Source organism: Oryzias latipes, chromosome 4 (genome assembly GCF_002234675.1).
Source record: "Oryzias latipes chromosome 4, ASM223467v1".
NCBI classification, from domain to species: Eukaryota; Metazoa; Chordata; class Actinopteri; order Beloniformes; family Adrianichthyidae; genus Oryzias; species Oryzias latipes.
This window is the reverse complement of record NC_019862.2, coordinates 2,221,950-2,246,603: the sequence shown is the minus strand read 5'-3', so window position 1 is coordinate 2,246,603 and position 24,654 is coordinate 2,221,950. Positions and strand designations below refer to the sequence as shown.

The 24,654-nt window shown below is 43.9% G+C and overlaps 2 protein-coding genes across 2 annotated transcripts; one reads left to right on the top strand and one right to left on the bottom strand.

Moving 5' to 3' along the window:
- Positions 1-729: 729 nt before the first annotated feature.
- On the bottom strand, positions 730-9,187 carry LOC101167609 (mitochondrial coenzyme A transporter SLC25A42-like). Its single transcript, XM_004067595.4, has 9 exons — positions 9,111-9,187; positions 8,299-8,579; positions 7,873-7,966; positions 5,479-5,590; positions 5,331-5,356; positions 4,862-5,028; positions 3,975-4,091; positions 1,682-1,833; positions 730-1,576 (listed from the first exon to the last, which is right to left on the bottom strand). The coding sequence occupies exons 3-9, from the start codon at positions 7,957-7,959 to the stop codon at positions 1,251-1,253; spliced, it is 987 nt and encodes a 328-aa protein (XP_004067643.1). The 5' UTR covers positions 7,960-7,966; positions 8,299-8,579; positions 9,111-9,187; the 3' UTR covers positions 730-1,250.
- On the top strand, positions 9,138-24,366 carry mau2 (MAU2 sister chromatid cohesion factor). Its single transcript, XM_004067594.4, has 18 exons — positions 9,138-9,399; positions 9,696-9,779; positions 9,858-9,953; positions 10,135-10,229; positions 11,301-11,328; positions 12,958-13,113; positions 13,188-13,334; positions 13,629-13,719; positions 13,805-13,908; positions 14,060-14,137; positions 17,122-17,187; positions 17,290-17,373; positions 17,726-17,775; positions 17,890-17,967; positions 18,038-18,149; positions 20,058-20,148; positions 21,407-21,534; positions 23,241-24,366. The coding sequence occupies exons 1-18, from the start codon at positions 9,166-9,168 to the stop codon at positions 23,313-23,315; spliced, it is 1,797 nt and encodes a 598-aa protein (XP_004067642.1). The 5' UTR covers positions 9,138-9,165; the 3' UTR covers positions 23,316-24,366.
- Positions 24,367-24,654: the final 288 nt, after the last annotated feature.

Sequence of the window (24,654 nt, the reverse complement as noted above, 5' to 3'; positions counted from 1 at the left end):
AGGAGGAAGAAAAAAAGACGGTCTAAACACGCTGACATGACGTTCAGATGAACCAGCTTCTTTACTCTATAACAGGAAGACGACCCCCCCCCCCCACACACACACACACACACCTGTTTTGCACCTCTGTATGCTCCTGCTTACCTGCAGCAGGTGTTCAGGTGTTCATTCAGTCAGAATGTAAAAAAGCGATCAGCAGCAAGACGGGAGAACTGGATAGGAGCAGGCTGGATGTAAATGAATCATTTTAAACATATTTCCATCCTACATGCCTGAAAATGATGCCTTCAGAAGTGAAATAAAAATTAAGGATTATTTCAAAGTTAAAAAAAAAGAAAGTTTATTGTCTATTTGTGCTTGACTCCTTGTTCACATAGATAGCTGAGCGGTGACAGTGGTCTAAATCTTTACATCAGTGGGATCTAAACTATTTTCCTCACATAGAGTGGGGGGGGGGGGGGGGTCATTTACATGTGCAGAGAGTCTTTGTTTACCGCCCTGCTCCATTTCTGACATCCACTTTTACAGGCAGACTTCCACTCATGCTGCTGGGAGTCTCGCTCTTGCATGGCGCCCTCATGTGGAAAAGGAGGCTTCCTGCTCAGGGCCGCCATCCTTCACTGCAAGGTCATGCTGAACAGACGTCTGTGGATCAGTTGTAGCCATGAAATGTCCACGGCAATGACAAAACACTCCAATAAAGGAACTCAATGATTCCAACATGAACCATTTGCTGATTTACATCGATTTTTATTGATTAGGGTCTATGACACATACATGAGGACGTTCTGATTCAGCTCAGTCTTGGAGGGACAGAGAAACTGTGCAGGCCTGCTGACACAATCCTCTCCCATCAGTATAAACTCACTGGTCCCAGGCACCAGCATTACTTTAGCATATATTCACTTTGTAGCACAAAATGATCAGTAGAACTAAACTCCAACACGGAAACTAAAGAGACTGTAGTTTAAGGTTAAAGCAGAAATGACAGTTTGCTTCAGTAGAAATCATTAAAACCCAGGATTTTCCTGCTGATTCAGGGTTTTTTCTAAGCGTTCTAACCGCTCCAAACGGCAGTTCTTTAGTGACAGTCTGATGTGCTGTGATTTGACAGCCAAGCTATGATGTCCATTAAAAAAACGAGCCTCGTCTCTCTGACCGAAAGCTCCTGATGTGCGTTTTTCCCCCCACAGCTGGACTGCACAGAGCAGACACCGTCCTCACCATGGTCTCTCTGGCTCACCCTCCATTCAGCTGATGGAGTAACCCATCTGATGCAGCTTCAGCAGAAGGTCGTGAGTGATGTCAAAGGCGGTGAAGCTGATCCCCACGGCAACGGGCCCTTTCAGCCAGTTCATGCTCAGGCCCTTGTACAATCCGCGCACCACTCCTTCCTTCGTCACGATCTCCCGGATCGTCCCCACAATCGTAGAGTAGGATGAGCCTGTGACACCCGCCGTCTGCATGCGCCGCCGCACCACGTCCAGAGGGTAAGAAGCAGACTGTCCGATGAGGCCGGCACAGGCTCCGAAGACCAAGCGCTCATGGGGGTAAGGCTGACATCGCTTTGTCCTTTCTGCACATACATTATTGGGATAAAAAAAAAAAAACACCAACCGCTTGAATCCACGCCATTTCACTCATCAGAATTCAAACGTGTCCTGAACAGAACAGCGATTACCTGCATGGAGTTTTTTCAGGGTTTCATAAGTAAAGAACGTGATCCCTGCATATGGGATGACACCGAGGATGGTGGGCGTGAACCCTCTGTACAAAGTCCTCACTCCTTCTTCTTGGGAAATGCGGACAAAGACGTGCATAATGTTGCTGTACCTGTAGGGGAAAATTCAGTATCGGATAATTAAAGCTCCTTTAATCCTGACAAACTGACGTGTACTCTCCGATTCAGTACGTTTCCACACCGACTGGTTTCCTACAAAGGTCAGTCGTGCTGCGCTCTCTGCTAACGGCTGCTTAGTGCAGACAAAAGCGGCGCACATGAACAACAGAGCTCACTGAAAACGTTCCCACCAACCCCACTGCCTCCCTAGGCATTCTGGGTAGTTTAGTCTATCACATTATCTGACCGTTTTGCTTGATGCAGTCAATACTGTGGAGTCAAGTCAAGTCAACTTTATTTATAAAGCGCTTTTAAAACAGCAGAAGTGGAGCACCTTATGGTCTGATAAGCAGAGTTCCACTGATGGCTGTGGTACAGTGGTTAGCGCTCTTGCCTGTCCTTGTGGGACCTGAACCAGGACACCAAAGTCTGTGTGGACTTTGCATGTTCTCCCGTCGGTATATATGTAAATAATATGTTTATGTATATTATTTTTATCTTAGTATTTTTCAATCATAATTCATGATTAGTATTTATGACAGTACTCTATAGAAAGTATTATATTTTATAGCCACATAGATTATATTATAAAACATTATATATAAATAAAGAAGCTGCTTGCTAATGTCATTAATATTGATGAGGAATAGGGGGTGAGTTTATATAAGTTTATACTTCTTCTCACTCCTTTTCGAATATGTATAGTCTTATAATTGTTCATAATATATGTGTTCATATTTCTTTTTCTGTTTGTGTTTATAATAATGTTTTTTTTCCTCTTTTTTCTCGAGTGTGAGCGTTTTCTTTATTTTCTCTTTTTTTTTTATATTTGAAATAAACTTGTTTCCATTCCATGTGTGGGTTTTCTTCTGGGACCCCGGCTTCCTCCCACCGTCCAAAAACATGCTTCATTGGTTCCTTGGTCACTCTAAATTGTCCCTAGGTGTGAGTGTGAGTGTGCATGGGTGTGTGATTGTGGCCCGGTGACAGACAGGTGACCCGTCCAGGATGCCCCCTGCCATCCCCCACAAGTGGCCGGGATAGGCTCCAGCAGCCCCGTGACCCCGAAAGGGACCAAACGGGTTAGAAAACGAATGAAAAAACATTTACAACCAGCTCCAAACACAGAACACCATGTGATCAAGTGCCTACATGTTTCTTCAGTTATTAGTGTACCGTGAAACAATCTCAGTGCTATAATGGTAATTTAGTTAAACAAGCAAACAGCTGCCTCTGAACCTGCTTTAGTAAATACTGCTAAACAAATTGTGTTGTAGTTCTTTAAATGATCCGGCCAATAAAACAAAGCATGACTGAGTCGTAAAGGTCAGATATCACGTTTTATGAACCCTTTATGGCTGTAGGAACATACATCAACACTAAAAGCCCAGTCAGAACTTTTAGAGGAGATCTAGAATTCAATCATTAAACCAATCAGATCACAAAGAGATGAGCTCACATTTCTCCCCATGAACGGCAAAAATTCAAAGTGGACTCGTCTCGGTTGTGTTTGAAGACTTGGATTGCTTCTCTTACACACTGCTTTGTTCCTGTACAGCTATGCTGGGATCCCATTGGTCCGGAAATGAATGCAATTCTGTCTGCTGACTTAAACAATAATCTTGTTTTTACTATTGGGTTTGATCGATGCTGTTATAAATTAAACTAAATTAAAATGTTATAAATACAATAGCCAACTTCACAAAATGCATACTTTCTGTGCTAGAAAGGGTCTTCTTATAAACTGGGTCAGAAAGTCCTGCTGAACTGTGTGTCTCTGGATTGTTTGACCTGTCGACTGTACCACAAAGACGACGTTTGTGCAAAGACATGGGATATATGACCACAATTATCAACACAGCATTTATGTTTCAGTGTTTGTCCTGCGTCACTCTTCTTATCTCTTCTGTACGCTTTGAACACGACTCCCTGTACATGTATTTCGTTTTTGTATTCAAATGTTGCGTTCTGGTTTGCTGCATTTAGTTAATGTGTTAAAAAGCTCTCTATACACATAAAAAGTAGGTTCAGGTTTTTAAAATAAGTCTAGATGCCTGTGAGAAGTCCTCTCGCGTTGTGGTTTGGGGTGCTGGCCAATGATGGCCAGTTGAAGGGCGGCTCTCTGATCACTTACATTTCTTTGGCAGTGACTGCCATTCTGGCTCGGACCACGTCCAGAGGGTAGGTGAGCGTGGCGGCAGTGGTACCGGCCAGAGAACCTGCCAGTAAACGTGGGAACGGAGGTAGGGCCCTGAAACAAAGACAGCTAATCTTTACAGTCAGTCTAAAAGGCAAACACCCCCCCCCCCCCCCCCCCCCCATCAGTCATGCCGCCTCCATTTGGAAGACTCTCCAAGCTGAACTCCAACCGGACAAACTTGGTCTGCCAGCATCTGTGTTTTAGTTTGTTATTGTTATAACACTAAATTTACTGCTGCTGCTACTACAACAACTACTACAACAACAACTACTACAACTACTACTACAACTACTACTACAACTACAACTACTACAACTACAACTACTACTACAACTACAGCTACTACTACTACTACTACTACAACAACTACTACAACAACAACTACTACTACAACAACTACTACTACAACTACTACTACAACTACTACTACAACTACTACTACAACTACTACAACTACAACTACTACTACAACTACAGCTACTACTACTACTACTACTACTACTACTACTACTACGTGTTGTAATTCTTTAGCTGAGTTTAAAAGTGGGTACATATCACATCTAGATGTTGATTCCTTCATATAAAAGCTGGAATTCTTAACTTTGGTCTCATTTTTGTCGTTTGCTCTGAAATCCAAATGTCTCCAGTACATAAAAAAACAGGACTGGACTTTGCTGCTGCAATACTTTTGGAAGGGATTGTTTGCAGAGGAATTCACTCATCAGCAACTCAAACAAGCTGCACTTGACGGAATAGACTGGGAAAGTTTTAAGATGCAGAATGTGTTCTCAGACAGAACGAAGCCCAAACTTTGTCCTTACCTTTCCTGGGAGCCATAATCCCCCCCCAGCAGTTTCTTGTACTGTTCATGTGAGCAGAACTGGATGGCGGCGTAGGGCATGACCCTCACCATGGTCGCAGAGTTCCCCCTCCACAGACTGAGCAGCCCATCTTTCAGGTACGTGCAGTAAATGAGCCGGAAGGCCTCCTGGACAGAAAACGGGCCGATGCCGCTGATCTTATTGCATAATCAGAAGTGATCCAACATGAACAGTTCTGAGGATGACTGTATTAACGTCTGAACCAGAATAAGTACAAGAACAATGGAGGGCAGAAATGGCCGTGAACTTTCTGCATTTGTGCTTTTCCAGTGTGCTGCAGAAACCCTGACAAATGTCAGCTACTGGGAAGCGCTGATACAAATGATCACAAGCACGTGCCATTTACTGCCTGTGTTATCACTGAGAGAAAAACACCATAACATTTACGAGCACCTCGTGCTGGACTCACCCTGGCCGAGAATCTTTTCGAGGACACTGCAACAACAAGAAGAGCAGCCGTTAGAAACCCGTCCAGTAAAAAGAGTCAAATATAAGCAAAGAGAAGGTTGTAGGTTAGAGGAAAATAGCGACTCTCTCACAGCCATGCATAGCCTTACCCTGGAAAATGATTTTGGTGCGATCCAGGGGAGCAATAACTGTTTTGGCCACAGCTCCAGCGAATGCACCACAGAGCAGGGAGTCCACAGCAGACAATCGGGGCCTCAAGTCCTGTTGGCAGACACATTTCTCACCTTCCAAACAGATCAGCTTCCATTCTAAACCTCCTCAAAGCAGCAATAAGGTGCTTGTTTTTAAAGTGATAAGGTTTCCCTTTTTTATCAGTTTATCATTGTGTAGGTCACATGCTTATCAGCACCCACTGCTATCTGTCAGGAGAAATTGGTCCAAAGAATGCACAACACTAAACTGTTGACTCACAACAAAGAGAGAAAACACCGTCATGGCCTTTAATCAAGGCGAGCCGTTTGTTTGAGTTAAAAACAAACGTGTTTCACCACTCACACTGGACAAACAAAGGATTCATTCATTTTGAACCTTTTGGTGGGCTGAGTGGCCTGAAACCCCCCCGTAAAGACCCTCTCTAATCAAAATTGTGTTTTTTTAAACATGCTCTTGTAGGATTTTTCTCATGATGGAGGACATAAGTACAGAAAATTAAGCCTAAAACTGCGTTTCTGAGTATTTCTTTGTTCAAATCAGGAGCAGATGAAAAAATGTCGTTGGGAAAAGTTTGTACAAACAACAACCATCAGGCCATAAGCTCCATTCTGATCATCCACTGTCAGCCAAACAGATCCATGAACGTCTCCGTTTTCCTGTCTGGGCAGGAATCTGGATCAGAACTGGCCGGATGGACAGATCTGATGTCGCAGCGCTAATCTTAAGGCCCGTACACACCGGGACGAATATTCGCCAGGCGTTATTCGCCAGCGTTTTTCGCCACGTTTTTTGTGTTCACACCCAGGCGATTTTCGCTGACGGTGAGCCGAGTGAACATGCAATTTCATTCCCTGACATTAGATGGCGCTTAATGTAAACAGAAATACTCCTGTACACAAGGTGGCGCTGCGCAACTTTACGCTTCTTAAAGTCGCTTTTCACTCAGAAGAAGAGAGCAAGTATTTACGCGCTTGTCAGAATAATACAAAGAAAACATGAATATTTCAAGCACTAGTAGCTCCAACTGGTGCTTGGTTCGGGGATATTTTAGAATGTCCGTCATTATTTCTTTGCGGCTGTGTAGACGCTACTTGGCGTCTATCTTCTTCGCTGGTATGTGTGCTCAGCAAGGCAGTTTTGTGTTTGAGCGCCCCCAAGTTGTGTTTTACTGTAACTTCAGAAGCTCCAGACACGTGTGCAAAAGCGCCATTCTCATTGGTCGAATAGATTTCGACGCGACGCGTCGAAAAAAAAAAACGAACCCGAGGCGTTTTTTTTTTTGACGCTTTGGCGCGTGGCGTTTTTTCGCGTCGGTGTGCACACTCTCGTTGGTGCCCTTTGTTTAGTCACGAGGCGTTAAACGTCGGCGAAAATCGCCGGCGAAATTCGTCCCGGTGTGAACAGGCATTTAGGCTGGGGCTGTGAGGGGCAGTAAGCTAACGGGAGCGCATGTTAACAGATGGATGACGGGAAGTGGGGGCGAGCTCACTCTGTGCCAACAGTCTAAAGAACTACTGCTGCACTGCAGAAACTATGTCCTAGAAAGTGATACGGGTTCTTTTGATTTGGGCAAAAAATTGACCTAACCAACAAACATCTAAACAAACAAACAAAGCTCTGACGCAATTTATGGCCACAGCAACATTTTACAATTGAGTCCTTTGATTTTTTCCACTGGACCTCAAGGAAAATGCCCCAAACTGTAGATTTGAAAGTGATAGTGTGGACATGTTTGCACTAAGATCAGGATTACAAGGTTGTGTCTGCATGCTTTGCTGCAGCTTCCTATATTTTTATAAAGCAAAATCAGGTTTGAATGCCAGATAAATGTTTCACAGATAAATCACTTTAACAACAAAACTAGGCTAAAAATGAGAAGAACAGTCTTTCAAAAAAAAAAAAAAAGGGCCAGAATGGTCAGTGTGCAGAAGTCAAGATTAATTTCACAATATTTGGAACTTTTGCACCTTTCCCTAAGCCTGTGATGGGAAATAACAAAAAGGTTGAACTGTCACTAGTTTGGCTGTTTAAACATCAAGTAAAGAAGTATAGTTCTTGAGGTAGCTCTGAAGTAAACATGAGCAGCCTGCAAGGGTCTCCAGAGTCAGCGCCTCCATAAATAGACTTGCAGGTGTGACCTTTTTGTGCCTGTTTACAACATGTAAGCCTGTAGGAGTCCAGAGCAACACAACCCAGCACGAGCCTGAAGAGTCTCAGCCACACTGACAGACATGTCACGCACTTTTCAGCGTTTTCCTGGATGATTAAAAGGTTCCTGCAGCCATAAACAGAACAGGCATCATGATCGGGTCACCTGTCTGTAAACTCACCTGGGTCTGGCTGGACGCAGGCAGGGCCAGCACCGCGGCCTGAGCCACGGGCAGGCGGCTCTGGTGCTCCTGCACGGGGTGGGCCATGCGTGACCTAAAAAAGACCCCAAAGCGGTTAGAATGCCGTACACACAAATACATGCGCACGTGCATGAATATGCCCGTGTTTGGTCGGAGTTACTCGATTCGTACGTGAGACTACAGCTGTGTTTCCAAACACCTCAGTGTGCCGCGTTCAGAGGGCGAGCGAGCGTCGGAATTCCAGCTTTTATGAACCAAACTCACTACCGATTATGTGTACGGCATTACCAACAGAGAGATAATTAATGGCACAAACAAACACAGTCTGATTCAAATAGACACGTCCATGACCGCATGTGTGTCCAATAATCTCCGTGTGTCTGAAAAGATCCAGTGTTTACAAACCTCCGAGCCTGGGGAGATGTCGGTGGGTCAGCAGTCTGCCCTAAAGCTCCTGCAGCACAACTCTTGTTTACTTGCAGGAGGCGTAGACTCTAAACTCAACCTGACATGCGTCGCCACGTCTTCCAGGTTGTTGACGTCTTGGGAGATGTTTGCCGCAGACACCCGTCATGCGTTAATATCCCGCCTGGCAGAAGACGTCTAAGCTTTCCGCTGCGGCGCTAAAGATTCTTCTGGATCTCGAGGAGGGGCAGAGCGTGAAAGCAGTCGACTCCAACCTCCAACTGCGAACATTGTTATTGTGCTAAAGTCTCGCGATATTTTAGTCAACATTGGGTTGCCAGATTTGGTGTCAACCCGTTTTTATCAGTTTTGCTTTTAAAATTCTGTCAAAAACATACTGGCATTTTTTTTGTATTTGTATTACATTCTATGTATTGAATAAAAATAGAATATGGCGTGGGGAAAAACAATTGTATTGCCTTCATAAAGCTCACTCAAATATCTGTAAAATAATAATAATAAAAAAGTTGTGAACAGTAAGTAAAAACATCCAAATTTATTTAGAAATACAGAAAAGTCTGTAGATGTATTGTCAAGTACAATATTTTGTGAAAGTCTCCCCTTAATTTTACTTGAAAAAAAGTAAATTCCCGTGGAAGCAAACTGAGCAGTATCACTATCAAAAAAATAAATGTTAATGTTTTACTATACATGCAAATTCATCAATCATTTTAATAATTGTGATCCTATACGCCATTTACTATTGGTTTTTGGAAAATGCAAAAAGCAAATGCATTAAATTTCCGTCATACCTGGCAACCCGCGGTCTCGTCATAAGCGCTGAAATACTTGTTGTTGTCTGGGAAAATGGCGTCAAACGTAGAGGCCCCTGAGCGCTGGTACCTCGCCCTTCTCGGGTTCGCGGAACATTTTCGAACCTCTAGTCCGCCCAAAATTCGACTGTGTGTGCATTGTCTCCAGGCCGTGTTTCAGTTTAAGCCTCCACAGAGGATCGAGGCTCGGACACACCTTCAGCTGGGCTCCGTTCTCTACCATCACACCAAGAACAGCGAGCTGGCCCGCAACCATTTGGAGCAAGCGGTGAGGGGCGCGTGATCTGGGAAAGAGCGGGGATGCTGCGTAGAGCGGGAACGGTGTAGGCCGCGCGCGCACGGAACGGCCATCGGCGGAAGTCCTCAATTAACTCCTCATTGTTGAAGATCATTTTTGCAAGAAGCTTGTTGAAAATTCGCGTTTAGAGTTGAAGGGACTTCGCTGGTTGTTGTTATGAGTTCGGGCTCAGACGGTCTTCCTCCGGTGTGGTCTACTGTGGTCCACTGTTGGGTGAGAATGAGAACTAATGCAACCTTTGTCTGTGCTCGTCGTTGTTCTTCCAGTGGTTTATATCTCAGCAAGTCCCTCAATTTGAAGATGTGAAATTCGAAGCGGCCAGCATCTTGTCCGAACTTTACTGCCAACAGGTTTGTAGTGGACAGGTAGAGAACCGGCGGAAGTGGACCTCTGTGGAGCCTTCATGTGGTTCCATGATCTCGTTTCAGAACATGGTGGACTCTGCAAAGCCTCTGCTACGCAAAGCCATCCAGATCTCCCAGCAGACTCCTTACTGGCACTGCAGGCTGCTGTTCCAGTTAGCGGTATGTATGTAGCACTGGTTCATGTAGACCGGGTCAGCCCTGTAAGACCCAGTACACACACACACGTGCAATCATTAACATTTGTTTTGTATTGATTTATGTTGATTTGTGATTTACGTTGAGGTTTTTCTACTAGACATGAAGTTCATTTCCCTTTCCCTTGATGTTTTTATCTTTGTAGCAACTTCATACATTGGAGAAAGACTTGGTGTCGGCTTGTGACCTTCTAGGTGTTGGAGCCGAATATGCCAGAGTGGTGGGCTCCGAATACACCAGGTATTCCAGAGGATTTTTGGTGTACTTCACACAGTACTATGTATTGTAGTACAGATATGTGTAGATGTTAAAGACCCACTCCAATGATTAAGCTGTTTTGAACAAGTTTTGTGGCATTTTTCTGAGGATGTAAAGAAAATTCAACATGCATTTCTGAAGATTTCTTTACTCAAATCGTTGTGAAACAGGAGCAGATGAAAAATGCAGTTTGAAAAAGCTTGATGTAGAAGCTACAATGGTACAAGCTCCCTGCTCTGCTCCATTCTGATCATCCGCTGTCAGACAAATAGATCCATGAACGTCTCCGTTTTCCTGGTCTGACCTGGAATCCGGATCTAAACTCTACGTCTGGATAGCTCCATTACTGCTCACCATTTTGATGATGTTCGGTTGGCGATGTGAGGAGCTGTAAGCTAGTGGGAGAGAATGTAAACAAAGAGATCAGGGGAAATGAGAACAGGCTCACTCCGACATGAAGTAACTTAATTTCTGATAATGCAGACTTTGTGTGCCACTAACCCACCCATACGATGGTCACTTATGAAATAAATAACTGTTTAATCAGTTTTTTAGTATTTTTATTCTGGTTATTTTTTTGGTTTGGATCGCTGTTTTCACTAAAAACGGACTATTTGTTGCATAGTTGTTACGCTAACGTGACAACGCGCCGATCCGACCTCTGATCTCGACTGCAGCGGCAAAGTAAAGCGATCCATATGCTGTTCATCCCGATGGCCTAAAGCATCAGTTCAGAGAGAAAGTTCTCCTCTTACCGCCTGTTTTTGTCCAGACGATGAAGTTAAAGGTTGTTTTCAAGAAGCCAGAGCAGTGATACAGAACATTTAAGCTAGGTGACCGGAACTACTTTTTTAGGCTCGCGGTTATCACTGTGCGTTTTTCCTTTTGAATGCACACCCAGCAGCCAATCGGAATCGAGTTTTCACCTGGAGCATGGAATAAACTAAAGTCAACCAAGCTCAAGTTTATGTCTCCAACTTCAATTTTCTAAAAGATGCAGAAGATCTTATGTTTTAGATGTCTAATGATTTGTTTTTTTTTTTTCTTTTAAAGGGCCTTATTTCTTCTCAGTAAAGGAATGGTGAGTTTGAGTATTTTTTGTCTTAATTGCACTGTCCACCTCCCAAAAAAATCCCTCATTTGTTTGATCATGACACTTTTGCTGTAGCATCTTTATAATCGGCAGTATCTGCAATTTCACAGTCAAGTTTTCTGGATTTGCATCTGTTTTCACCTGGTTCTTGTTTTATCTATCGACGGCTGTCCTAAAGTCTTCCTCAGCTCGCCCAGCAGATTCTTTGTGGGGTTGAATTCTGCGACTTTCTCTATTGAACACAGACACCACTCCTGCTGTTTAGTGTCGGCCTTAACCCCAAATGCCCTTAGGGGCGGATACAGGCTGTCTGTGGGAGAAAAAATGGTCAAACCTGTTCAGGGCTCACCGTACAGGCCACCCCTGACCCTGTGCAAGGAGTCTGTTGAGCCTGGTTTCCACTCAGCAGTCCGGTCTGGTCCGGTATGGTTTAGAATGGTCCAAGGAATTCAAGTGAGCGTTTCCACTCCAAGTTGGGCCGTCACGGCGCATGTGGAGTGAAGCTAACTACGACAACAATGGAGGTCCTCCAGCAGCTCATTGGCTTTTGCTACTTCGTATAAACAAAGCTTTTAATGTTGTTAGAGAGCAGATTGTGGGCGGCGAAGAGCGGCTGTCTTCTTGGAGCTTTCTTTTGCTGTACTGACCAATGAATGGGTGCCAATAGTAGCTCCACCCTAACCGGTCTGTTCCATTTTTCTACGGACCCACAGCCAATGGGGGCCTAAAATGGTACAATTCGGTCCAGCTTAATGGGTCATTTTATAATGGAAACGGTTAAAAAACCAGGCTTGTCTAGACGGGACGCTACCGCTTAGTGGAAACGAGGTTTTGGCGTCTGCATGCAGTTTGACTGTTAGAATGAGGGAAATGTGTCGTTTGTGTGGACATCCTACAGGCGTCTTAGAGTATCACGTGTTTATCACGTGATAAATGGTAAATGGTGTATACTTTTAAAGCGCTTTTCTAGCTTCTTTGAAGGCCCAAAGCGCTTAACAGTCACAGTCCCATTCACACATTCACACACTGTTGGCGGCTCCGCTGCCAAACACTGACGCCAACCTTCCACCAGAGGCAAGGGGGGGTCGTCTTGCCCAAGGACACTTCGACACGTGGGTGTGCAAGGCAGGAAACGAACCTCGAAACTTACGATCATTGGTCGACCGCCCTACCACTGCACCATGGTCGCCCTGTGATTCACAAGTCCAAGGCCCTCACCACATTTTGGCTAGAGTCAGGACATCGTACAGCAGCATCACCTGTACGACATAAGTGTGTGTAACTTCCGTTATCCTTACAAATACCTCACGATACATTTACCGCATGACGTCCCTTAAGGTGGCCGGACGAGCTTCAAAGGAACTGCAGTCTGATCCATGCCAGTAATCTCATCCTGTCCCACAACCATGGCTTATGACATGGTGGAGTGGGGGCTTTAGATATCGTTAAAGTATTTATGCCATTGATTAGGAGGCTCTTACTTATTTCCTGCAGCCAAAAAGCTTTATTTGACATGTTTGTTTCATTCATCAGAACATAACAGCACATTTCATTGATGGTCTAATGGAGAACAATGCCATCATATGATGCTGTGAATGTTTGTTTTCTACACTTCAGTTGCTTTTGATGGAGCGGAAACTCGGGGAGGTGCATCCTCTTCTGTCGCTGTGTGGAACCATCGTGGAAAACTGGCAGGGAAACCCCATCCAGAAGGAGTCTCTGCGGGTCTTCTTCTTGGTCCTACAGGTTACTCACTACCTGGATGCTGGACAGGTGGGAACTGTTTCCTGAACCTGGAGCTGTTGGTACAAAAACAGGCCCTGCTAACAAACCGTGCGTGTCTTCAGGTCAAGAGTGTGAAGCCTTGTCTGAAGCAGCTGCAGCAGTGTATCCAGACCATCTCTACACTCCACGACGACGAGATTCTACCCAGCAACCCGGCTGATCTCTTCCATTGGCTCCCCAAGGAGCACATGTGTGTCCTCGTATATTTGGTAATGCTAAATCAATCTACATTTTTGCATTGCAGAAAAAGCAGTGAGGGCTTTTAGGAGTTTCCCTTTCCATGGGATGATGGTACTTCCTGACATGACTCAAATCCCTTAGTATGAATCCATTTAGGTATCACTCTAGGTCATTAATACTTCTATTACAGCCATGCATTGAAACAACAGCCTCAGTCATTATGGAAGTAGTGAACAGCATAAATACTTTACTGATTCAAATAAAACCATTCAGTAATGTTTGCTTCAGTGAAGTGCAGACTAATGCGAAGTTTTGTCCTGAAGGTGACGGTCATGCACTCCATGCAAGCAGGCTATCTGGAGAAAGCTCAGAAGTACACGGACAAGGCCCTCATGCAACTGGAGAAGCTAAAAAGTAGGTGGAGTGATGGCCAACCTGCCCACAGTCTGGACTGTTGTTTGATCGTTTGTTGAATCCGCCTGTCAATCTCTTCATCTAGTGCTGGACTGCAGCCCCATCCTCTCAACGTTTCAAGTCATTCTGCTGGAGCACATCATCATGTGTCGCCTGGTCACCGGCCACAAGGCCACTGCTTTACAGGAGGTAGGCGGTGTCTCCTCACAGTCCTCTGCTGTGTCCTGTTTTCAGGACGTCTCATCCTAAAAACCACACTGGAACGGGAGGGTTCAGGTGGTTTACCGTACACGGAGCTGAAGCTGCAGGCCTCAGCAGCTTTCTGTCTTTGTCTGTCCAGATTTCACAGGTCTGTCAGCTGTGCCAACAGTCCCCCAGGTTATTCACCAACCACGCTGCTCAGCTGCACACACTGTTGGTAAGTATGGGAAGCAGCTCATTTTAGCAAACCTTGATGCACAATAGATGTGTTTCAGAGTCAACAGGAATCAGTTACTAAAAGTTCCAGCAAGAAGATGTTTGACTCTTCATGTTTTAGACATCACTAGTGGAACTAAACAGATGATTTAAAATAACTTATAGACAAAAGCTGTTTTTGTTTGGCTGCAAATACAAGAGGTTGTTTTTAAAAATCCCTTCATGGGTTGGACCAATCCGTTTTCTAAAGAATGAATTAAAAGAATTCCAAAGTAATTTTTTATGCAGCGCCGGTGAAAACCAGTTTTTCATAACGTGTACGGTGTTCCCTCGCTGTATCGCGGTTCACCTTTTGAGGTTTCTTTCAGCACCTTTTGTTTTCCTTAAACAGCACTTTGTGTTCTGCGTCCTGATTGGCTGTTGATCCTGTCAATCAATCTCTTCCATGCCATGTCTTCTGTACAGAGACGCTGCATGAGCAGCTCGCCAGAGTTACATAAATCTTCATCGTGATCTGGGGCCTCATTTGTAAAACTTTGCGTAGGATTTGCGTCAGAAGTGGCGTACAGATGAAACATAGGACGTGCGTACGCACAGAAATATTCGGATTTATAAAACCGTGCGCACGCACATCCTACGCATCTTTCCCTTAATAAATCACAACCGATTCTAAATGCAGCGCAGCTTTTGCGGCTTCATGACACGCCTATAGTTGCCCATAAATAGTCTGTGAAACGCCCACAAATGAATATTCATTGATTGCAAAACCATGGCAAACACAGAGAGGAAATCAAAAAAACTTAACTCCGCACCGGAGAGCCAGATGTACGGGTGACGCGTGGTTTCTCCGAGTGCTCCTCTGTTACGCCGGGCCCAAAAGCCCGCAGAGGTCCAAGAGGACGGCTCAAGGAAGTCGGAACCGGCTCATAAGCCACTCGTCCTCGTTTGCCAGCAAGTCTTCTTGCTGTCTAAAGATGCGTTCACTCCGAATTCTTCCATTTGCCACATCTTCTAAGAGCGCAAGATCAGCCATTGTGCGTCATTACGCATTGTGATGGGGCATTTTATTTCCATTCATTTAGTTACATCTGACAAGCTACAGATGTCAGTAATAATCCACGTGGAAATGGGAAATTGATCAGCGCAAATGTAATTTCTTGTTGCTTTCTGAATGGTTGAGACATACGCCATACATTGTTTCATCAAAAATAAAACAAACTAAAGGCATATGCATGAATACCATAATTCTGTAGCTTATGAAGAAATGTTTTAATATGAAAACAACTTTCCCCAGTGGACAATTAATATGTCTGTCCGTCCGTCCGCACGCACCTATATCTGCTCCGCCAGACGGACACATTGAAGGGAATATCAGTTTTATTCATTATTTCGTTCTGTTAACTATATTATTTATGAGGATGAATTGCACAACATGCCAATATTGCAGAATATATTTCCCTTTTCTTTTTGCAAATAAGTGTTCATTTGAATTTCTGTTGTAATTTTTGTTTGATTTTTTTTTTTTGTTTTCACTGCTGATCGATCAAACGGGTGTTCCTGTAGGCTGTTAATTGTCAGACTTGCTTTGTGAAGTCTTCATGTTATTTCTGAGAGGCAGTATTGTCATTTTCACTTTCACGTGTTTCTTCCATCTGCCGACGGTGTCGCCGTTTCTCATTTCACCCGTTTTTGTGCGTACGCCTGGGTCAGAGCTTGCGTGAAGGACCGCACATTGTCCCGTCAAGTTTTCTTTTTATAAATCTCAACTATTGCGTAGAGAGTGGCGTACGCCTTCTTTTGTGCGTACGCAACCTTTATAAATGAGGCCCCAGATCTTTGTTTTCAGTCTTTAACCCTGAACTTCTTTTTCTATGAACGTTTGAACTTCCAGGGATGCTCACACTTTTCTGGCGTTAGCATGGCATTTCTAAAGCCAGCTGGCTTCATGAGAAGCACGTGCCACGGAATAGTGGCAGTGAATTTAAACACGCATGTGCAGTGACTTATGTTTCAGAGGACGATTGGCCGTTCTGCATGTCAATCAAGTCCCGTACTTCTTGCTGAGGATTTTGATGATTGACGGATTTTTTTAGAAGTACTTTTTTATCTTTGCTGTGATCTGCCCTCATGTCCTTGAAGACACCGGTCGATCACGATCGACGTAATGAGCACCCCTGATGTAGATCCTTTCAGAGTAAACTATATCCATAAATACGATCATATTTGGAACGTTTAAGAACATTCTTTAATGAAACATGACTTATTTCCACATCTTATTTCCCATCCCGAAGTAAGACGACTGGATCTCTGAGGCTCCGCCTTTGGCTCCTTGTGGGCGCCGCCCATTTCATGACATCATCCTAGAGTCTGCCTTAGCAGCGTCTGTGTGTTTGACCCACAAAAAAAACAACTTCCGAACTTCAGCAAAGATGGATGTGCATATAGTGCATAGACAATGAAAGTGTTTAGCCGATCACTGCTAGCTCCACAGAGAAAAGTGGGTGTGTAAGACTGGGGGGCGGGGCTTGCAGTGCAGACACTTCCTGGAAGGGGCGGTTCTTCTTCTTTTCTTGGATTGGGAGGGGCTCGTGCTCCGGGCAGGTTTTTAGAGGGATACTTAGAGATGCATGAAAAGATCAAAATACCACTTTGGGCTTGGTTATAGTGAGGAATGGACATTATAACACACTTACAGGTCATTTAACCAAGAGAGAGAGAAGTGTGAAACTGCTCATGTCTAATAAAGATGGATTCAGTGTGTAGTGAGGAGCTTTACTGCCTTTAAACATCTGGAAATGTTGATGGATTTCACCTGTGGCGGGTTATTTCTGGAACGTATCGACCACAATAACTGAGGGGACAGTGTGCTGGCGTGAATGTCGTCATTGTAAGGACCTGCTGAAGTGTAGCTGTGAGGTTACTGAAGACAGCTGGAGCACAAACACCAGTTTTAACAGGAACGTTGCTGTGGTTTTCCTGTCTCAGGGTTTGTACTGCATCTCCGTGAACTGCATGGATAACGCAGAAGCACAGTTTACCACAGCTTTGCGGGTGAGTCCGTGCTAATTCTTCCCCATCACGCATGCTCGTCTGTTTTGCTAAATGCTGCTGCTTGTTGCTTAAACCGTGTCTACATTGCTTGATGTATTGAAGCTCACCACACACCAGGAGCTTTGGACGTACATCGTAACCAACTTGGCCAGTGTGTATATAAGGGAAGGAAACCGACACCAGGAGGTCAGTGAAGTCAGAGCGTTTCTTTGCTTGACTTACAGCTAGCTAAATATCATGGCATATTACTTTGAATAAATACTTTTCAATAGTATTTTCTATTGCCTGATGTTTTAATCTTCCAGTTAGAGACCACATTGCTATGGAAACATAAATCTCTTCAACCTTTTAACACCTATTCTGGGGTAGTTTGCCATTGCGTTGCTTCTCCACTAGAGGGCACCAGTGAGCCCCATTTCAAGATGATCAGACTATTCAGAGATCAGAGTTTTTGGCAGCTTATTTTAGAAGATTGTACAAATGGATATTGTGAGGAGAAGTATCCGTGTCCTAATTTATTTGACGTTCTTTCCTTCAGTTGTACAGTCTCTTGGAGAGAATAAATCCTGATCATAACTTCCCTGTGAGGTAAGAAATGACACCACGGCTTTCAAAGATTCGATTCAGAATCCTAAATTCAGTTCAGTCAATCCTAAAGTAGTGGATTTGTCCGTATCTTCTCATTGTCTTGGGTCTCCTCAGCTCCCACTGCCTCCGCGCTGCAGCTTTCTACATCAGGGGCCTCCTCTCCTTCTTTCAGGGACGCTACAACGAGGCAAAGTAAGGCTAAAACCCTGACGTGTGACGGACGAAACCATCTGCTTTGTACCTACTGTTTTTGTTCTTTCAGGCGTTTTCTGAGGGAAACCTTGAAGATGTCTAATGCCGAGGATCTGAACAGACTGACCGCCTGCTCTCTGGTTCTGCTGGGCCACATTTTCTACGTCCTGGGAAACCACAGGGTCAGTGGCACAAACTAAAGGCGCTTTAGCTGCTGGAGCCTATCCCAGCCACTCGTGGGCGAAGGCAGGGGACATCCTGGAGAGGTCTCCAGTCCTTGGCAGGGTCACACAATATCACACACCCATGCACACTCACATTCACACCTATGGACCATTTGGAGTGACCAATGAAGCATATTTTGGGACGGTGGGAGGAAGCCAGAGTCCTCGGTGAGAACCAACGCATGCACGGGGAGAACATGCAAACTCCACACAGAAAGGTCCCCCATTGATGTTCTGGTTCAGGTCCCCCAGTCGGGACTTGATCATGTGATCATGGTTTAATGTCAGACTATATTTTCACAGAGTGAACTTTAAGACGTGGCAGATAAAAGCAACAAAATTAATTCATAGAACATGTATTAAAAACTGTATTTTATAAATATAAGAGACACTTTGTATGAAACTTTATTAGTAGTGTCTTTGTAACATTACAGCGCCCCCCCCCTTCGTGAGAGCGCTGCATCTTTATTGTCAATGACAAGAATCCACAACATGATCATGTTTTTAGGCTGTTTTTGTTCTCATTTCATGTAAAAATGAATCACCTGGAGGCAGAATTAGGAAAAAGTCTGTCAATCTGCTCCCCTTCAGTAAATCTGTCCACATTTTCTCAGCAGCTTTGAATTTGACTTTACTGTTAGAGGACACGACAGAGCTACAGACGTGTTCATGCCGTTTCTGCTATTTCATTTTCTTAAGAAAAAATGTAAAAAAAAAACATTTCATTCCTTATGAGAATGAAATGTTGGTCCGCTGTGCAAAAGAAAACGGTGTGAAAGTGGCAAAAGTAAAAAGACTTTGATTAGAAATTAATAAAGGGGTTTAATCTTTATAATTTCAATCAAACATTTTTGAAGTTTTAAACTTTTTCGAACTTTTTGTTTGACAGAAAAGAAGCAAACCAACCAGAAAGTTTTTGTCTTTAAGTTTGAATTCTGTTTTGACTTCCTCTCTTCTCAGCATTCAGCATGTTATCATTTCAGAATGATAAAGTTAGGATGCGCTGCTTCTCTGTAACATAGGGTCATCGTTTGGCCGGTAAAACATGCTGGCTGGCGAGTCAGAAATGACGTTTCAGCCGTTTTGGTTTGGGAAGCACATCTGTGGTTGGCCATAAAAACAGCTGATCAGTAAAAGGCCAGGAAGGTTAGAGGAAACCAGGTTGGAGGGGGGGCATAGTTGTCAACAGGGATAGGGGGGAGGATGGGCTCTCAGCCACCGCGCTGGGCCCAGCAGTGGCAGCCTCCTACTTCCTCCTCAGTAGCCTGGTATTCTGAGAACTTTCAGAGAGGCCTCTGCCGTACCACCACCAGGAAAAGGTCGTTTTAGATGGACTGACTCTCTTTGCAAGGAAGCGTGGAAATCAAGGATCCATGTTCATTTAGTGCCTTTTCTGGTTTGACTGCTGTTTCTTTTTGTATAAACAAACTGTTCTCCATTGATCATCATGTTTTCAGTCTTTTTTGTCTGATTTGCTGATGTCTTCTTTAGCTATACTTTGATAAAAATGTCCGGTTTCAAGCCACAGCCACCAGCTCATCTCGTTCTACTCGTTCTCTGTAGATCCCCACTGGCGTCCTGCTCCTGTTCTCTGATCTGCTTTATGCCTCCCAATGGTTCATTGCCTTTGGCCTGCAGTCCTCCTATTAATATTCTGGAAGATTCAGTCATTTCTGATGTCTTCTCCGTATAAACACTCTTCTGTCCGTGAAGATCACAGCATTTCCAGAACAGATTTTCTTTAATGCGTCTGTCTACAGAAGATTTCTAGTAACATTCTGACTTTCCTCATCAGTGTCTTCAAAGCGTGGTCATAGTTTCTTCAAATCCTTTAAGAATGTGCTTTTCTGTCTTTGTGTTCTTTAGGAAAGCAACAACATGGTTGTGCCTGCCATGCAGTTGGCTAGCAAGATTCCTGACATGTCTGTTCAGCTCTGGTCTTCAGCCCTACTAAAAGGTACAACATGGTGTTTATTTGTTCCTCTGAAAGATTTCCACCTCATTTTCAGACTTGACATACCTTGAAAGTCGACAGTGTGCTGCGCCTTCTTTATGCATTGGCTTCTAAATTCCTAGTTTTCTTTGGTTAGAACTGAAAAATTTCAACAGTGGTCATTGAGTTTAAGCCATAGGAACCCATGGGGTGAAGTCAGTGCAACAGAAAAACATCAGGGGTGTGACTTCCATATAGGTTTCTATTGAAGGAAAAATGGGTTCTTGTGGGTTTATCAAATTTGACTTATTGCAGTTAAGAGACACTCTTGGAAAAACATCACAGCTCACTAGAAAGTGTACAGACTTTCCCATCATCCCTCTCTCACACTAGAGGGCTGCATTGGGATCGGGTCCCGCCGGGTCCCGCGGGACCCAACCCAAATCTCGCGGGATTGGGCGGTTTGGATTGTGCTGCGGGCAGGAGCGGGCGGCAAAAAATAAACCCCGCGGGATCAGTGCTGCCATGAACATCTCATGAATATATGTTAGCGGTCTACGTTAGGCTGTGCAGCTGTTGGATTCTTATGTACTGAAGCTCTGTGAACGCACCAGGTAGAGACGCCCAATGGGCTCTGTCATGTAACCTGATGTTGGGGGTGCGCCCCGCCCCGCCTCTTACTAAGAGCGCGCTTCAGGCCGTCTGTCTGCGCGCGCACACACGGACACTTTTAACCGAACAGGATTTGTGAAAATATATTTAATATTTAAGTTGCACATTACACAAGAGGAATGCATCAAAAGATGAGGCTGGAGGAGGGACATGAATCTCTTTAATAATATCAATAAAAATACGTGTTTTTTTCCTGCGGGACGGGGGACGATACAAAATCAATGCATCTCTATTACTGTGCGGGACTAAATTCTCTGAGTTTTGCGGGTGCGGGCGGGAGTGGACATACATATTGCGGGAGCGGGCGGGAGTGTAACGCATACGTTGCTGGAGCGGACGGGATTGGTCAGAAATTCAGCGGGCGCGGGCGGGAGCGGGATGAAGAAAATAGTCCCGCGCAGGGCTCTATCTCACACCACGTTTCACTTGATCTGCTTTATAACCCCATCTGTCTGTGGGTTCATCAAATGTTCTCTTGATGTCATGTGACCAGCTGAGTAAAAAGATGCGTTTCTCTGATAACAGTCAACCCTACTGGCCTTTTTAGATAGGGAAACCTGCTGAGAGGTGAGTTTGGTTGAGAGATTGTGACTTTATGTTGTACTTGCAGACTTGAACAAAGCTCTTGGAAACAACATGGACGCCCACGAAGCGGCACAGATGCACCAGAACTTCTCTCAGCAGCTCCTTCAGGACCACATCGCTGCCTGCAGCCTCCCTGAACATAACCTCATCAGTGTACGTGACGCAGCTTTCAGCCGTTATGTCAGTCTTCCTGATCGAAGATTTCATCAATCTAAACCAAATAGCTTCTAAGTAACGAGTAGATTCCCAGATCACAATCAAAACTTTAAGATCCTTTCATCCACAGAAAAGAAGCTACAATTATTATCATTTAAAAGAAGAAAAGCTGAATTATTTTAGAGCATCTCAATGGAAAATGGTTATTTGATGTGCTAAAGACCTGTAGCCTTAGAAAGACCTCCACACGTCCTGGTTTTGGCCGGTATTGTGGCTCCATAAACATTAAAGCAAAAAAAAAGAACTGAAGCTTGTTGCCGCCCTTATACCGTGTGTGGTGTTCTAAAAGAAATTACTGACCAACCTTTGAGCCACAATCACAACACGTCAGCAGAAAATGTGGGGTCTGTTCAGCGGTAAGGGTCTCTGTGGCAGGGAGGTGAAGGGGTCCAGCTGGTCTGTAACATTCCTCTCCAAACGCTCTGCGGCTGGCGCCAGCGGAGCCGCCACCAGTATGGGGATGGGGCTGTGACTGTAAAGCGCTTTGGGTCTTTGAGGAAGGTAGAAAAACGCCATCCAAGTAAATGATGCGTATCATTTGTTATTTTTCTAAATAACCTGAAGTCTATTGGCTTTCATCTGGAACAACGTAGAAAATGAAAAGGCCCGGTGCACGGTTTATACGTCCTAGCGATTCATTCTCTCTCAGCCCAATTACTGCTAAAGGTGACACAAGCTGATGAACGCGAGTGAAATTTTACACCCGTGACACAATCGCCTGCAAAAGTTACAATGGGGCAAAAAGGTGTGTAGTCAGCCACCAATTGTGTAATTCACTCTGTAGTTCCAGTGTTTAGCATGTGCAATGTTGAAGCAAACCCAACCCAGAAAATTGTCTTTAGCACAATGAAAAAACGGTATATCAGGAAGTTTGGAAATGCCACAACCGCTATGATACTTCAACTGACATGTGGAAGTACCTGAAGTGCACTTGGTCATGTAAAATATGCACATCTTGCACTATAGAATGGAATTTGCCTCTATAATGCTAAATGGTGCTTGTGTTTCGTGGAGGAACTCACCACTTCCTCCTCTGTCTCACGTGTCCCTGCACGTTCGCCGACGCAGTCGGGGTATGAGCAAGGTGTCGTCCTTGCTGCAAATCCAAGTCCTCGAAATTCTGGAGACAATCGTGTCAGGCTTGAAACTTTTCAACGCCACTCAGAAGTATAAGTAGTAACCTTGGTATAAACTAGACCGTGCAATAAACCAGACTTAAACGTTCATCCCCTTCCCTTCGTGTTTATTCAACAGTTCTTTTGGCTTTCCAGTTTGGGGGGGGTCTCACTGGTTTTGTGTATTAGGGGACAGCTAAATGCAACAGTGATGTTAAAAGTTTAGTTTAAACCAAAGCTATGACCAAGAACAACCAAGGTAGAAGGATTATTGGACAGGGAGCCCATTCTAAAGCCCTGGGTTTTCTCAGAGAGGGCAGTTTGGACACATGTTCTCCCGTTGAGGCTGCTCTGGTGGATCTCCTATACTTTCATATCTGCCCAACTGGACATTTAAAATAAACATCCTTAAAAAATTCAAGTTGACAAATCTGTAAATGTGACAATAGTGTATGGGAGTACAAAATGAGGATTCTCAGCTTCTGTTTATTTTGAAACTGAGGTATTTTGATTCTTTTTTTCTTTTAGTGGACCGATGGCCCCCCACCTGTTCAGATTCAAGCCCAGAATGGTCCAACCACCAGCCTTGCTAGCCTTCTATGAGGAGTCCTGGAGTGTCCAGCGGTATCTGGTGGACCCTCTCTGACGCCTATTCACCTCCTACAGCCACTACAGCGTGGGAGGATTTCATGAGTTGACCTTCTCTTCTTGCTCATCCAGATTTGTTCCTGGTCGTCAAAACGTCGTTTTTTTAAAGTTGTACAATAATTCAAAGCGCTGTTGTATTGAACCCTTTCTAAATGCGCTGTCGTTTGTACGGCACAATTGAACTCTTGAAGAGTGAAGGACACAAGGTAATGTACACGAGGCTTCACAGCCTCTGATATGGGGACTATTCATTTAAGGGGGGCTTGTTTTTGGGAGGTAATCCCATGTATTGGAAACAGCTGGTTAGTTGGGGGGGCATAGAAATGTAGAAAAAAATAATTTATTTGTGTTGCTATTTTTGTAATTGTTGGTAAATATTTTGCCTTTTTTTGTATGGATGGTGGCGCTCTTAAACATGCATGGACGTTAGTGATGTGTACTCGCTGTAAAATAGGTCACTAACAAGAGCCCCCCCCCCTCATGAAAACAGAATAGGAAAACTAGAGCTCAAGTCCTGATTTCAAAGTCTGAATTCTTTCATAGCTGAACAGAAAAAAACATTTAGCTACAGTGGAACGTCAATTCTTGACTTACTTCCTTTAAAAAAAATAATCCTCATTAAATAAAGAAACCGCCATAAAAAAGAAGAATCCATTTTCACAATTTCATTTTGACTTTTGGAGCTTTCGGCAGATATGGAAAGTTAAGATTATATTTTATTGTATTTTAATTTGTCATGATAGTTATAGTAAAAAAATATCTCACAGTATGTTTGTATAGATTTGCCTCTTGAACATTTATTGTACAGTGACATTTTATAAATTTAATTTAGTAAAGTGTGATGTATTATTTTAGCAACCTTATGTAGGTTTTAAATGCTTGCTATTTAAAACACTGTAAGAACATGCAGTTTGAGCTCGAGTACTAGCCATATTTTACCCAATTCCTATGTTTTTAATTCTTCTATTGTTTTCCAATAAAATATAATTGAATATATTCCTTGTCATCCGAGTTTCTTGTCATGTTTTTTGGATTATTGTGGGCTTCCTGGGTTCTGCTCAGGTTCTTGTGGAGATGTGTGGGACATCTTCAAACCACCCTGGACATTCTGAGAAGCTGAGCGTCATTCCAGGACTCCCTCAGAATGCTGGGTAATGTAGTTTGCTAACGATGTACCAGTACAATTAAGGAAGTTTTAGACCTTTATTTCCAAGTTGCTTATCCACAGTCTTACTGTACAAAAGGATCTTATTCTATGTGAATGGCAAATTGCTGTTTGCCTCATATATAATAG